Below are 15,470 nucleotides of genomic sequence, written 5' to 3'. Positions count from 1 at the left end.
ATCTTGTTGGAGTGTCAGAAAGAATAACGTTTTCTATAGTTCAGCACCAAAGAAAATGTGTACACAATAGTATTACTGAGTTTTACTATAGAAAATTATTACTTTCGTATGCCTTTACTCAGAGTGTCATATCATCTAAAAATGGTGTTACATGCGAATGAGAGTGTTGCTATTTATTGATTCTACTGTACACAGTGTAAAGTGTTTGTATTATGGTATAACACAAACGTGTATGAACCAAAACCAGACACGTTTGTCTGTTAGTTTACATACTCCACATCTCTGTCCTCTCTCTTTCGTTTATTCATTTTATCTCATTTACTCACCTCTCACCCTACATTAAGATTACAAATACAGTGGACCCCTGGTTAACGATATTTTTTCATTCCAGAAGTATGTTCAGGTACCAGTACTGACGGAATTTGTTCCCATAAGGAATATTGTGAGTAGATTAGTCCATTTCAGACCCCCAAACATACATGTACAAACGCACTTACATAAATACACTTACATAATTGGTCGCATTGGGATGTATGCATTTTATTGCTCTAGGATGCTTTAATTGTCTCAGTATATTATGTGTGGGTGGGCTGGCCTGGCCTGGCTACCATACCTACCATACCTACCATACCTACCACACCTGATTTCTTTAAATAAATACTGCTCATCTCACCCTACACTAAGACTACAAATATTTTAAGGTAAGTAATGAGTGTACTATATGTATATTTTACTTTTTTATTGTTTTTTAATACCTAGTTTTATTGCTAACTTAATATATGTATATGTTAGTGTAAACTTGTCTAGCATTTATATGCATTAATAAGTGGAATAAAAGGGCATTCCACTTTACTGTGGTAGCCTGGACCCTAACCTGCCATATAAGTGCTGCCCTACTGTACACATTTTTATGAGCATAATTATTATTTGTTTTTTAACACACCAGCTGTTTGCCACTGAGGTACAGTGATTCAGGAAAAGAGACAACACATTCACTGGCATTCATTTGCTATCTTTCTAGAAGCATGCTGACATCACAGTTCAGATGGCCATCGGAACTGCAATATTCCTACCCCTGCCTCAGAGTGCATCCACTAAATCTCTTCGTCTTTCTTAATTACACTCAACAGCACATCAAGTCACTAAAACCACTTTTCTTTACTCCAGTCTTCAGATACTCTCACAAACCTGTTCAGTATCCAGTCCCCTGGCACCCAGTCTTACCCCATCCCTACAACCCTTCTTGGGATGACCTCTTGCTTCTTTCTTTACTCCCTTTCATCCTATTTTGCTCCATCCTCTCCAAGTGAACCAGACTCCTCAATGTCCCTTCCTCAGCCCTCTAAGGAGGAGTCTTTCTGATTTCTGTATTCTGATTTCTTAAATTATTATTATTTTAGTTATTAACACATTGGCCGTTTCCTGCTGAGGTTGGGTGATCCGAAAAAGAAGAAACACTTTCATCATCACTCACTCTCTCACTGTCTTGCCAGAGGCACGCTCACACTACAGTTGAAAAACTGCAACATATCTCCACCTCTCCTATAAAGCACATGCACTGTACTTCCTGTCTCCAGGACTCAAGTCCAGCTAACCGGTTTCCCAGAATCCCTTCATCAATGTTACTCTACTCACAGTCCAACAGCACATAAAGTCATAAAAACCATTTGCTTCTACTCATTCCTGTCTAACACACACTCTTGCTGAAAGTCTAAGCCCCTCACTCACAAAGCCTCCTTTACCCCTCCCTCTAACCTTTCCTAGGATAACTCCTACCCTACCTTCCTTCTACTACAGATTTATACACCCTCCAAGTCATTCTATTTTGTTCCAACCTCTCTAAATGTTCTAACCACCTCAATAACCCCTCTTCAGGCCTCTGGATAATACTGTTATTAACCCTTGCATCATTCCTCATCTCTAAGCTACAGATTCTCTGGATAATATTCACCCCATGCAATCGTGTCATTACGATTTCGTGAGTCAAGTGTGGATTATCCTCAGTCAGATCGTTGTACTGTATTTTAAAAGTATAAATTAGGAATTTGATGATCCATATACTACTATTTTATTTTGCTTTATTTGAAACTTTAGTATTTATAGTGCCTCACTTCTCTCTTACTATGTACAGTAGAAATTTCAATTCTTATGTTGATTTACTAATCAGATTATTATTTTAGGTGTCTGGAGAATATGCTATGCTGCATCATGGTGCCAAAGCTGGAGCTTTCAACCTTCGTGTTACACTTACAGAAGTTCTTACCAGCATGCGACGAGCAGGTACATCTTTATAATTACCAGTAATATGAGGGAAGTACAATGCCTGCACTTTAAAGGACGGGTTTGGGATATTGGCAGTTTGGGGGATATGTTGTGTATCTTTATACGTATATGCTTCTAAACTGTTGTATTCTGAGCAAAAAGTGAGTGTGGTGAAAGTGTTGAATGATGATGTAAGTATTTTCTTTTTGGGGATTTTCTTTCTTTTTTGGGTCACCCTGCCTTGGTGGGAGACGGCCGACTTGTTGAAAAAAAAAAATGAGCAGCACATTTTGAAAGTGGTGGTTTTTGTCTCCCTCCTCATCAACTACGTTACTCTTATTGGATAGTCTGCCACATAATCTCATTCACCATATGTTAATAAGTTAGGTTTTCTTTAATGTTTGCATGAAGTCTTTTTACTACACTCCCTTTCATAATATTCATATACTATATATCTCATATTTGTAATAGGTAGTAGGCTGGTAGACAGCAACCACCCAGGGAGACACTACCGTCCTGCCAAGTGAGTGTAAAACGAAAGCCTGTAATTGTTTTACACGATGGTAGGATTGCTGGTGTCCATTTTTCTGTTTCATGAACATGCAGGGTTTCAGGTACGTCTTGCTACTTCTACTTGCACTTAGGTCACACTACACATACATGTACAAGCACATATACACACACCCCTCTGGGTTTTCTTCTGTTTTCTTTCTAGTTCTTGTTCTTGTTTATTTCCTCTTATCTCCATGGGGAAGTGAAACAGAATTCTTCCTCCGTAAGCCATGCGTGTTGTAAGAGGTGACTAAATTGCCGAGAGCAAGGGGCTAGTAACCCCTTCTCCTGTATAAATTACTAAATTTGAAAAGATAAACTTTTGTTTTTCTTTTTGGGCCACCCTGCCTTGGTGGGATACGGCCGGTTTGTTGAAAAAAAAAAAATCTCATATTTGAGTGCCTAAACCTTAAGCCACTTATACCTCCATCCTGTGGCTTGCATCCTTGGGAACAAGATTAAAGGATCCCAATGGACATAATACAGACACTCCTTAATGCTGCACTAACTTTATTGAGTTTTTCTGAGAGGCCTACTGTACAGGTTAGCCACTCAGCAATCATGCCAGAGTGGCTAACACACTGACTGTCTCCTACTGAGGCAGGGTGACCCCCCCCTCCCCCCCCCCAAAAAAAAAAAAAAAATCACCATCATTCACATATAATCACTGTCTTTACACAAGCACTCAGATACGACAGTTTAGGTCTCAATCCAAACATCCAATATCCTAAACCCCTCCTTAAACCCTTTCAGGGTTGAGAGGCCCTCTCCTAAACTTGTTCTCAGGGTTGAAAATTTTTTGAAAAAAAAAAAAAAAAAATTCTCATGAAATGAAAGAGAATCTTTTCCCGATCATAATGACACCAAAAGTATGAAATTTGATGGAAAACTTACGGAATCATGCTCTCACGAACTTAGCAGTCTCGGCGATGTTTACGCATCGGCGATTTCACCCACTTTGAGCCCTATTTTCGGCCAATTCCAGTGTACTAGTCAACAAAAATCATAACTATTTCACTAGAACTCCATTTTTTCTATCGAATGAGTACAAGAAACCACCCATTTACTGATCTCAACTATCCAATAAAGCGGTCAGAAATTTGCACTTTTGCCAATTTCACACAAATTTCAAAAGATGCCAGTTTCCAAATAGGGTCCAAAATAAACAAGAGACACATTCCTGGCACTAAAATAACATTTCCTCTGTTCATTAGTCACATCCTCAGGCCTCTCTTACATTTCTTTTGCTTTCCACTTTGAATTTTTATTCTCTTAAAAAATAGAAGATTTACTGTTATGCAGACTACTGCATTAGTGTAGAAATGGTATAAATAATATCAGAGCACTTGTGAAAGAATATTAGACTCACCAGGTGACGTGTATTGGACGGGTGGCATGATTTGTTTACTTCTGAACTTTGGCAAAAATCGAACATTTCTGCTACTTTGAGCTCAATTTCAAGGTACTTTTCATTGTGAAACCAATCAAAATCATCTCAATTTCTGTAATATGTCTTCAATTCTATAAAATGAGACCAGGAAAACTAGAATACAACAATAAATACCATACGAAAATACAGTGCAAAGTCACTGTTTTTTTTTCTCATTACTCACTGTGTGCTGCAGGATTTTTTTGTACTATGCACACTGACCACATAGACCCATTCTTTCATATGTAGGCCTACCAGTTTTCTCTCTCTAGATTTGAAGATGCTAGAATTTAGGCATACTAGTAGGTCAATAACCCTGGTGCATAAGACGTACTAGTACGTCAGAAACCCTGAAAGGGTTAACCCTTTCAGGGTCCAGACCCTTGATCTGAAACTTGTCCACAGGGTCCAACAACTTTAAAAAAAAAAAATATTTTTTCTTGTGAAATGATAGAGAATCTTTATTTTCTGAAGGTAATAAAACAAAAAGTATAAAATTTGATGGAAAACTGATGAAATTATGCTATCACGAATTTTGTTGTCAGCAATATTTATGCCTCGGCTATTTTGCCCATTTTGACACCTGCTTTACGCCAATTACAATAATAATTATATAAATAATATCAGTGCATTAGAGAATGCATATTGGACCCACCAGTTGAGGTGTATTGGACGTGTGATGTGATTTGTTTTTGTCTTGAACATTGGTAAAAATCGAACATTTCCAATACTTTGAGCTCAATTTCGTGCTATTTTAACTTTTAAAACCAATCAAAATCATCTCTACTTCTGTAATATATCTTCCATTCTATCAAATTTGAGACCAGGAAATTGTGAATACAATGAAAATACACTGTAAATTCGCTCTTTTAAACCAAAAACACAGTCTCAGTTTTTTCTCGTTATACACTTCATGTTGCAGGATTTTTTTTATATGGTGCACACTTACCACATAGACCCAGTCTCTCATATCTAGGATCAAATTTACCACTCACAGCTTATCTGATTAGGCTGAGCTCATGGCGTAGAACTATGGCAATGACATTGGCTTCAAAGCCATGGAACTACATCACGGACCCTGAAAGGTTTAACCCTTTCAGGGTCCAGAGGCCAAATTTCAAAGTGTAAAAATTTTGTTATTTTTTTCTTATGAAATGGTAGAGAATCTTTTTCTGAAGGTAATAAAACAAAAAGTACGAAATTTGATGGAAAATTGATGAAATTATGCTCTAGCGAATTTTGATATGTTAGCGATATTTGTGTATCAGCGATTTTGCCGACTTTGGCTCCTATTTTAGGCCAATTACATTATTCCAGTCAACCAAAGTCTTAGCTATTTCACTAGTATTACTTCTATTCTATCAATTGAGCACAAGAAATTGCCAAGTCAACTGTTTCAACTACAAAATAAACTGATCAGAAATTGATAATTTGGCCAATTTAATGAAAAATTCAAAATACTATTCCAATTTCAAAATTGGGTCCAGAATAAACAATGCAGGCATTCCTGGTACTAAACTAACATTTTCTCTGTTTATTAGTTACATTTTCAGGCTTTACAAATGAATTCCATTTTGATTTTTTATTCACATAATGAATTTTTATTAAAACCAAAAAAGAGAAGATTTACTGTTATGCAGTATTGTAATACAGTGGACCCTTGACCAGCGATGGCATCAATTAACGATAAATCTGACTAGCAATACATTTTATCACAAAAATTTTGCCTCGATTAGCGCTAAAAAACTCGACCAACACTATTCGTTCTGTCTGAGACGCGTCCACTTCCGGCCAGTGTTTACAAGCCAGCCAGCCACCGCGGTCACTTCCAAGCATACAATCGGAACATTTCATATTATCACAGCCTTTTTAGTGATTGCACCTGCAAAATAAGTCACCATGGGCCCCAAGAAAACTTCTAGTGCCAACCCTACAGCAAAAAGGGTGAGAATTACTATGGATATGAAGAAAGAGATCATTGCTAAGTATGAAAGTGGAGTGCATGTCTCCGAGCTGGCCAGGCTGTACACAAAACCCCAATCAACCATCGCTACTATTGTGGGCAAGAAAACGGCAATCAAGGAAGCTGTTCTTGCCAAAGGTGCAACTATGTTTTCGAAACTGAGATCGCAAGTGATAGAAGATGTTGAGAGACTGTTATTGGTATGGATAAACGAAAAACAGATAGCACATATGATCTCAAGCAATCATATGTGAAAAGGCTAGGAAGTTGCATGACGATTTAATTAGAAAAATGCCAGCAACTAGTGGTGATGTGAGTGAATTTAAGGCCAGCAAAGGTTGGTTTGAGAGATTTAAGAATCGTAGTGGCATACATAGTGTGATAAGGCATGGTGAGGCTGCCAGTTTGGACCAAAAAGCAGCTGAAAAATATGTGCAGGAATTCAAGGAGTACATCGACAGTGAAGGACTGAAATCTGAACAAGTGTTTAATGGTGACACTGACAATGTTGTGAAATACTTTAGGAATGTCATAAAGGAACGGGAGGTACAGGCCTCTATGGGCAGATATGTTGTGCGACAGAGGTCCAGTGACTCTCAAGCTAGTCCTAGTGGCATTAAAAGAAGAAGGGAAGTAACCCCGAAAAAGGACTTGCCACCTCAAGTCCTAATGGAAGGGGATTCCCCACTCCCCTCTTCCCATCCCATCAATCATCACCAGATCTTCAATAAAGGTAAGTGTCATGTAACTGTGCATGTCTTCTTCAGTTTGTGTGTACTAAAATTAATATTTCATGTTGTAAAATTTTTTTTTTCAATACTTTTGGGTGTCTTGCACGGATTAATTTGATTTCCATTATTTCTTATGGGGAAAATTAACTTGACTAACGATTATTTTGACTAACGATGAGCTCTCAGGAACGGATTAATAGCGCTAGTTGAGGGTCCACTGTAATTGTATAAATAATATCACCTGACCAGCTGGGCTGTGGTTCGTATGTTGGGTTGCGTGCAGCCAGGGGTAACAGCCAGGTTGATCAGGCCCTGATCCACCATGAGGCCTGGTCACAGACCGGGCCGCGGGGGCGTTGACCCCCGGAACTCTCTCCAGGTAAACATTTGTGAACGTATATTAGACCCACCAGCTGGCGTGTCTTAGATGTGCGAGGTCATTTGTTTACTCTTGAACATCGGGAAAAATTTAACATTTCCTCTACTTTGAGCTCAGTTTCAAGCCATTTCCATCTCTACTTCTGTAATATGTCTTCCATTCTATCAAATGAGACCAAGAAATTGCAAATACAACTATGAAAAACATACAAAAACCACTGCAAAGTCGCTGTTTTAATCGAAAATTACGGTCTCAGTTTTTTTTCTCTCATTATTCACTGTGTCCTGCAGGATTTGTTTTATGTGGTACACACATACCACATAGATGTATTTTCTCATATGTATGCCCAAATTTACCACTTAGCTTGTCAGGGTGACTGAGCTCATGGCGTAGATCTACGGTTTAGACCCTCAACTCAAAACCATAGAACTATGGCACGGACCCTGAAAGGGTTAAAGTGTCAGCATTGTACTTTTCACCTTTAGGACTCAAGTCTTGTTAACTGGTTTCCCTGAATCCCTTCATAAAATATTACCCTGCTCACACTCCATCAGTTCGTCAGGTCCCAAAAGCCATTCATCTCCATTCACTCCTATCTAACACACACACACACATGCCTGCTGCATATCCAAGCACCTTACACACAAAACCTCTTTTACCCCCCTCCCTCTATCCTTTATTTTTATCACTCCTCCCCTCCACTACAGATTTATATACTCTCCAAGTCATTCTATTGTGCTCCATCCTTTCTAATGACCAGACTGCCTCAACAACCCCTCTTCAGTCCTCTGAATAATACTTTTAGTAACTCCACACTGCGAATTCTCTGCACAACATTTACACCAAACATTACCCTTAGACACAACATCTTCACTGCCTTCAGCCTTCTCCTAGCTGCAGCATTCACAACCCATGCTTCACACCCATGTAAGAGTGTTGGTACCACTATACTTTTGTACATTCCCTTCTTTGCCTCCAATGGATAATTTTTTTTTTGTCTCCATAGACACCTAGGTGCACCACTCACCTATGGTTAACCTCATCCTTCATAAACCCATCTGCTGACATATCTACTCCCAAACATCTGAACACATTCACTTCTTCCATACTCCCTCCCTTCATTGTGATATACAGTTTTTCTTTACCTATCTTGTTTGATACCCTCATCACCTTACTCTTATCTAAATTCACTTTCAACTTTCTTCCTTTACACACTCTCCCAAACTCGTCCACTAACCTTTGCAACTTTTCTTTAGAATCTCCCAAAAGCACAGTATCATCAACAAAAAGTAACTGTGTCAACTCCCATTTTGTGTTTGATTCCCCATAATTTAATCCCACCCCTCTCCCCAACACCCTAGCATTTACTGCTTTTACAACCCAATCTATAAATTTGTTAAACCATGGTGACATTACACATACTTGTCTAAGACCTTCTTTTACTGGGAAGTAATCTTCCTCTCTCCTTCACATCATAACCAGAGCCTCACTATCCTCATAAAATCTCTTGACAACATTTAGTAACTTATTTTTATTTTTTATTATCACACTGGCCGATTCCCACCAAGGCAGGGTGGCCCGAAAAAGAAAAACTTTCACCATCATTCACTCCATCACTGTCTTGCCAGAAGGGTGCTTTACACTACAGTTTTTAAACTGCAACATTAACACCCCTCCTTCAGAGTGCAGGCACTGTACTTCCCATCTCCAGGACTCAAGTCCGGCCTGCCGGTTTCCCTGAATCCCTTCATAAATGTTACCTTGCTCACACTCCAACAGCACGTCAAGTATTAAAAACCATTTGTCTCCATTCACTCCTATCAAACACGCTCATGCATACCTGCTGGAAGTCCAAGCCCCTCGCACACAAAACCTCCTTTACCCCCTCTCTCCAACCTTTCCTAGGCCGACCCCTACCCCGCCTTCCTTCCACTACAGACTGATACACTCTTGAAGTCATTCTGTTTCGCTCCATTCTCTCTACATGTTCGAACCACCTCAACAACCCTTCCTCAGCCCTCTGGACAACAGTTTTGGTAATCCCGCACCTCCTCCTAACTTCCAAACTACGAATTCTCTGCATTATATTCACACCACACATTGCCCTCAGACATGACATCTCCACTGCCTCCAGCCTTCTCCTCGCTGCAACATTCATCACCCATGCTTCACACCCATATAAGAGCGTTGGTAAAACTATACTCTCATACATTCCCCTCTTTGTCTCCAAGGACAAAGTTCTTTGTCTCCACAGACTCCTAAGTGCACCACTCACTCTTTTTCCCTCATCAATTCTATGATTCACCTCATCTTTCATAGACCCATCCGCTGACACGTCCACTCCCAAATATCTGAATACATTCACCTCCTCCATACTCTCTCCCTCCAATCTGATATTCAATCTTTCATCACCTAATCTTTTTGTTATCCTCATAACCTTACTCTTTCCTGTATTCACCTTTAATTTTCTTCTTTTGCACACCCTACCAAATTCATCCACCAATCTCTGCAACTTCTCTTCAGAATCTCCCAAGAGCACAGTGTCATCAGCAAAGAGCAGCTGTGACAACTCCCATTTTGTGTGTGATTCTTTATCTTTTAACTCCACGCCTCTTGTCAAGACCCTCGCATTTACTTCTCTTACAACCCCATCTATAAATATATTAAACAACCACGGTGACATCACACATCCTTGTCTAAGGCCTACTTTTACTGGGAAATAATTTCCCTCTTTCCTACATACTCTAACTTGAGCCTCACTATCCTCGTAAAAACTCTTCACTGCTTTCAGTAACCTACCTCCTACACCATACACTTGCAACATCTGCCACATTGCCCCCCTATCCACCCTGTCATACGCCTTTTCCAAATCCATAAATGCCACAAAGACCTCTTTAGCCTTATCTAAATACTGTTCACTTATATGTTTCACTGTAAACACCTGGTCCACACACCCCCTACCTTTCCTAAAGCCTCCTTGTTCATCTGCTATCCTATTCTCCGTCTTACTCTTAATTCTTTCTGTAGTGGAAGAAAGGCGGGGTAGGGGTCGGCCTAGGAAAGGTTGGAGGGAGGGGGTAAAGGAGGTTTTGTGTGCGAGGGGCTTGGACTTCCAGCAGGCATGCATGAGCGTGTTTGATAGGAGTGAATGGAGACAAATGGTTTTTAATACTTGACGTGCTGTTGGAGTGTGAGCAAAGTAACATTTATGAAGGGATTCAGGGAAACCGGCAGGCCGGACTTGAGTCCTGGAGATGGGAAGTACAGTGCCTGCACTCTGAAGGAGGGGTGTTAATGTTGCAGTTTAAAAACTGTAGTGTAAAGCACCCTTCTGGCAAGACAGTGATGGAGTGAATGATGGTGAAAGTTTTTCTTTTTCGGGCCACCCTGCCTTGGTGGGAATCGGCCAGTGTGATAATAAAAAAAATAAAAATAACTCTACCATACACTTTACCAGGTATACTCAGCAGACTTATCCCCCTATAATTTTTGCACTCTCTTTTATCCCCTTTGCCTTTATACAAAGGAACTATGCATGCTCTCTGCCAATCCCTAGGTACCTTACCCTCTTCCATACATTTATTAAATAATTGCACCAACCACTCCAAAACTATATCCCCACCTGCTTTTAACATTTCTATCTTTATCCCATCAATCCCGGCTGCCTTACCCTCTTTCATTTTACCTACTGCCTCACGAACTTCCCCCACACTCACAACTGGCTCTTCCTCACTCCTACAAGATGTTATTCCTCCTTGCCCTATACACGAAATCACAGCTTCCCTATCTTCATCAACATTTAACAATTCCTCAAAATATTCCCTCCATCTTCCCAATACCTCTAACTCTCCATTTAATAACTCTCCTCTCCTATTTTTAACTGACAAATCCATTTGTTCTCTAGGCTTTCTTAACTTGTTAATCTCACTCCAAAACTTTTTCTTATTTTCAACAAAATTTGTTGATAACATCTCACCCACTCTCTCATTTGCTCTCTTTTTACATTGCTTCACCACTCTTTTAACCTCTCTCTTTTTCTCCATATACTCTTCCCTCCTTGCATCACTTCTACTTTGTAAAAACTTCTCATATGCTAACTTTTTCTCCCTTACTACTCTCTTTACATCATCATTCCACCAATCGCTCCTCTTCCCTCCCGCACCCACTTTCCTGTAACCACAAACTTCTGCTGAACACTCTAACACTACATTTTTAAACCTACCCCATACCTCTTCGACCCCATTGCCTATGCTCTCATTAGCCCATCTATCCTCCAATAGCTGTTTATATCTTACCCTAACTGCCTCCTCTTTTAGTTTATAAACCTTCACCTCTCTCTTCCCTGATGCTTCTATTCTCCTTGTATCCCATCTACCTTTTACTCTCAGTGTAGCTACAACTAGAAAGTGATCTGATATATCTGTGGCCCCTCTATAAACATGTACATCCTGAAGTCTACTCAACAGTCTTTTATCTACCAATACATAATCCAACAAACTACTGTCATTTCGCCCTACATCATATCTTGTATACTTATTTATCCTCTTTTTCTTAAAATATGTATTACCTATAACTAAACCCCTTTCTATACAAAGTTCAATCAAAGGGCTCCCATTATCATTTACACCTGGCACCCCAAACTTACCTACCACACCCTCTCTAAAAGTTTCTCCTACTTTAGCATTCAGGTCCCCTACCACAATTACTCTCTCACTTGGTTCAAAGGCTCCTATACATTCACTTAACATCTCCCAAAATCTCTCTCTCTCCTCTGCATTCCTCTCTTCTCCAGGTGCATACACACTTATTACCTCTTCCATATACTTGCAACATCTGCCACATTGCTCCCCTAACCACCTTATCGTATACCTTTTCTAAATCCATAAATGCAGTGAAAACTTCCCTTCCTTTATCTAAATACTGTTCATATACTGTATATGCTTCAATGTAGATACTTGACCTATACATTCCCTACCCATTCTAAAGCCTCCTTGTTCATCTGCAATTCTGCTCTCTGTCTTACCTCTAATTCTTTCAATAATTACCCTACCGTACACTTTACCTGGTATACTCAGTAAACCTCTTTCAATAAACTGACCATATCCCACTGAGGCAGGGTGGCCTAAAGAGAAAAAAGTTTCTCTTTTTAACTTTAGTACTGTATACAGGAGAAGGGGTTACTATCCCCTTGCTCCCAGCTTGTTAATCGCCTCTTACGACATGCACGGCTCATGGAGGAAGAATTCTGCTCCACTTCCTCATGGAGATAAAAGGAAATAAATAAGAATAAGAACTAGTAAGAAAATTGAAGAAAACCCAGAGGGGTGTGTATATATATGCTTGTACATGCATGTGTGAAAAATTGAGACACTTATGCAACATACTGGAATCTTTATTGAAGAAACGTTTCGCCACACAGTGGCTTCATCAGTCCAGTACAAAGCAGGAAGGAACGGAGAGGAGTTTGAGGTAATCAGTCCATCAGCCTGAAATCGATGTGTTCAGTCCGTCACTCTTGTAGGAAGTACAGCATAGGGCCAGAGAGGTGGCTTATATACTGCAGTCAAGTGAGTCGAAGCAGGAGGTGGTGGGATCACAGTGGAACCATTCGCTAGTGTAAGTAGGTCTTTGTCCAGAGGTTGAACAAGCGCACACAGTATAAAAAAATCCTGTAGCAAGCAGTGCATACTAGAAAAAACTGCAACCATGTTTTTGATTTAAAACAGTGACTTTGCAGTGTACAGTGGAACCCCAAGTTTCGGCTGCCCTGTGTAACAGCCGCTTCAGGTTTCGACCGCTTTTTTCGGCTAAATTTTGTCCCAAGTTTTGGCCATTGCTCCATGTTTCAGCCGGCATACCAGACCTGTTCGCCTGCCCACACCTGCGTGCCTCCCCACGCAGGCGTCGTGAGCCAGTGAACATTACCCTGCACGCTCATCTGAACATTTCACAATAAATTCATTGTGTTTAGTGCTTGTTTATTGATTGTGACTGTGAAATAAGCCACCATGGGCCCAAAGAAACTTTATAGTGGCAGTGAGGCAGTGGTTGAGGCAGTGGTGCAGGCAGTGGTGGAGGTAGTGGTTGAGGCAGTGGTGGAGGCAGTGGTTAAGGCAGTGGTTGAGGCAGTGGTGCAGGCAGTGGTGGAGGTAGTAATAAGTCCTCCCTCTCTCCTCCTTATCTTCCAAATGCCAACAAGAGTCTTCAATAAAGGTATGTAAATGTGATTTTAAATGTTCATTTAAATGTTTATTTATGTATTGTATTATTCATTTAATACTATATGTATGTTTTAAGTACTATATGTATGTTAAACTATAGTTATTCTTTAAAAAATGTATTTTTTTTTTTAATATTTTTGTGGGTCTGGAACAGATTAATTGTGCTTACAATAGTGCTTCGATTTTCAGCCATTTCGAGTTTAGGCCTAACTCCTGGAACAGATTACAGCTGAAACTCGGGGTTCCACTGTATTTTCATATTGTATTGATGGTTGTATTCTCGTTTTCTTGGTCTCATTTGATAGAATGGAAGATATATTACAGAAATAGAGGTGATTTTGAATGGTTTGCCTAATAAAAGTAGCTTGAAATTTAGCTCAAAATAGCAGAAGAATTAGATTTTTGAGGATTTTCAAGAGCGAACAAATCACATCACACGTCCCGTACACATCAACTGGTGAATCTAATATGCATTCATCATTGTGTTGATATTATTTATACAATTATTACAGTTATGCAGTAGTTTGAATAAAAGTAAATCATCTATTTTTTTGTGAATAAAAATTCAAATTGAAAAGCAAGCATAATATAAGAGGAGCTTAGAGACATGACTAGTGAACAGAGAAATGCTATTTTAGTGTCAGGAATGTCTTCTTTGTTTATTCTGGCCCCTATTTGGAAATAGGACTTTTGGAATTTTGGGTGAAATTGGCCAATTTAGTAATTTCAGATCACTTTATTTGGTAGTTGAAATAGGTAAATGAGCGGTTTCTTGTAGTCAGTCGATAGAATAAAAGGAAAAAGATTCTCTATCATTTCATAAGATTTTTTTTTAAATGGCATTATGAGCAAGTTTCCAAGCAGAGGGTCTTGACACTCAAAAAGCTAATTCTCAAATTCTTTGACTCTTTAATTCTACTGTGATAAATAAAGCTGAAATTTTTTTCTTAGATTATCATACACAGATAAAAGCAAGAATTTATGTTACTTTAATGAAGTTTCATTATATGCTTCTAAATACAATATGGTGCTTTACTGAATCACAGGGGCATCATATTGAATTGGATTAGAGACACTGAATTAAAGATATTTCCACTCTTTTAAGCCACATTTTTCTTTACACAGGAGCGGATGTGATCATCTCATATTTTACACCGGCCATACTGGAATGGATCAAAGAGGAGAACAAATCTTAAATTTATTTCTAGTGATTGATGAAATTTTTATTGGTTTATGCCTGAACAGTACATGTAAAATGCTCAAGTGTTCCTTGTATTATAAAATTACAGTACTGTTACACTCCTTTCATATATTTTAGGATTTTTTCTGGATAAATTAACACTGGTAATGCTAAAACAAGGAAAGCTGGAGGTATACTTCATTAAATGGTTCAGGGTTTAAATGTTGTCAAAGTTGACTATTCAGCAATAAGGTGGTGGTTCATTTTCTTTGTGTGGGGAGTTCCATGGATCATTATTAGGACTGACAACCTGTTCTTATAGCTTCTGTAATGCCAGTAATAGACTCTCAGATCAATTTTCATTCTGTAAATCATTTGTTTACACTCCAGCATACCTATGTTCCCTTTTTTTTGACTCTCAGAGGCCTCTAGCACCATTTAGCTTGCTTCTCCATCCTGGTGGACAGTGATCAGAATTATTCTTGCTTGGCACATAGATCTTGTACAAATAGGATGACTTGTTCAGTGTGTTTAGCTGATTCTACAGTGAATTTAATTGGGGACTTACTCTCCCAGCATTGGCATAAGTGCTGCTGACATTTCATTGTTTAAGATGCTGCTAACTGACATAGTTATTCAGTAGAGGGCTAGTCATACCCTCATTGCTTTGCATTATTCTTCTATTTCAGTCATTCACTTCTTTTCAACTCATGGATGATAGCTGTCTGACAGTATCAGTGCCTAGTAATAGTT

At 39.2% G+C, this 15,470-nt stretch overlaps 1 protein-coding gene across 1 annotated transcript in view; it reads left to right on the top strand.

The window, feature by feature from the left end:
• Pbgs (Porphobilinogen synthase) overlaps positions 1 to 15,141 on the top strand; it is an 83,785-nt gene extending 68,644 nt beyond the window's left edge. Inside the window, exons 8-9 of the mRNA XM_070083068.1 lie at positions 2,181 to 2,280; positions 14,663 to 15,141. Coding sequence (XP_069939169.1) covers positions 2,181 to 2,280; positions 14,663 to 14,733 — 171 coding nt within the window. The 3' untranslated portion in view covers positions 14,734 to 15,141. The remainder of the gene's footprint in view (positions 1 to 2,180; positions 2,281 to 14,662) is intronic.
• Positions 15,142 to 15,470: the final 329 nt, after the last annotated feature.

Source organism: Cherax quadricarinatus, chromosome 8 (assembly GCF_038502225.1).
Source record: "Cherax quadricarinatus isolate ZL_2023a chromosome 8, ASM3850222v1, whole genome shotgun sequence".
NCBI classification, from domain to species: domain Eukaryota; kingdom Metazoa; phylum Arthropoda; class Malacostraca; order Decapoda; family Parastacidae; genus Cherax; species Cherax quadricarinatus.
The sequence above is the reverse complement of the archived record's forward strand: the minus strand, read 5'-3'. Positions and strand labels throughout refer to the sequence as shown.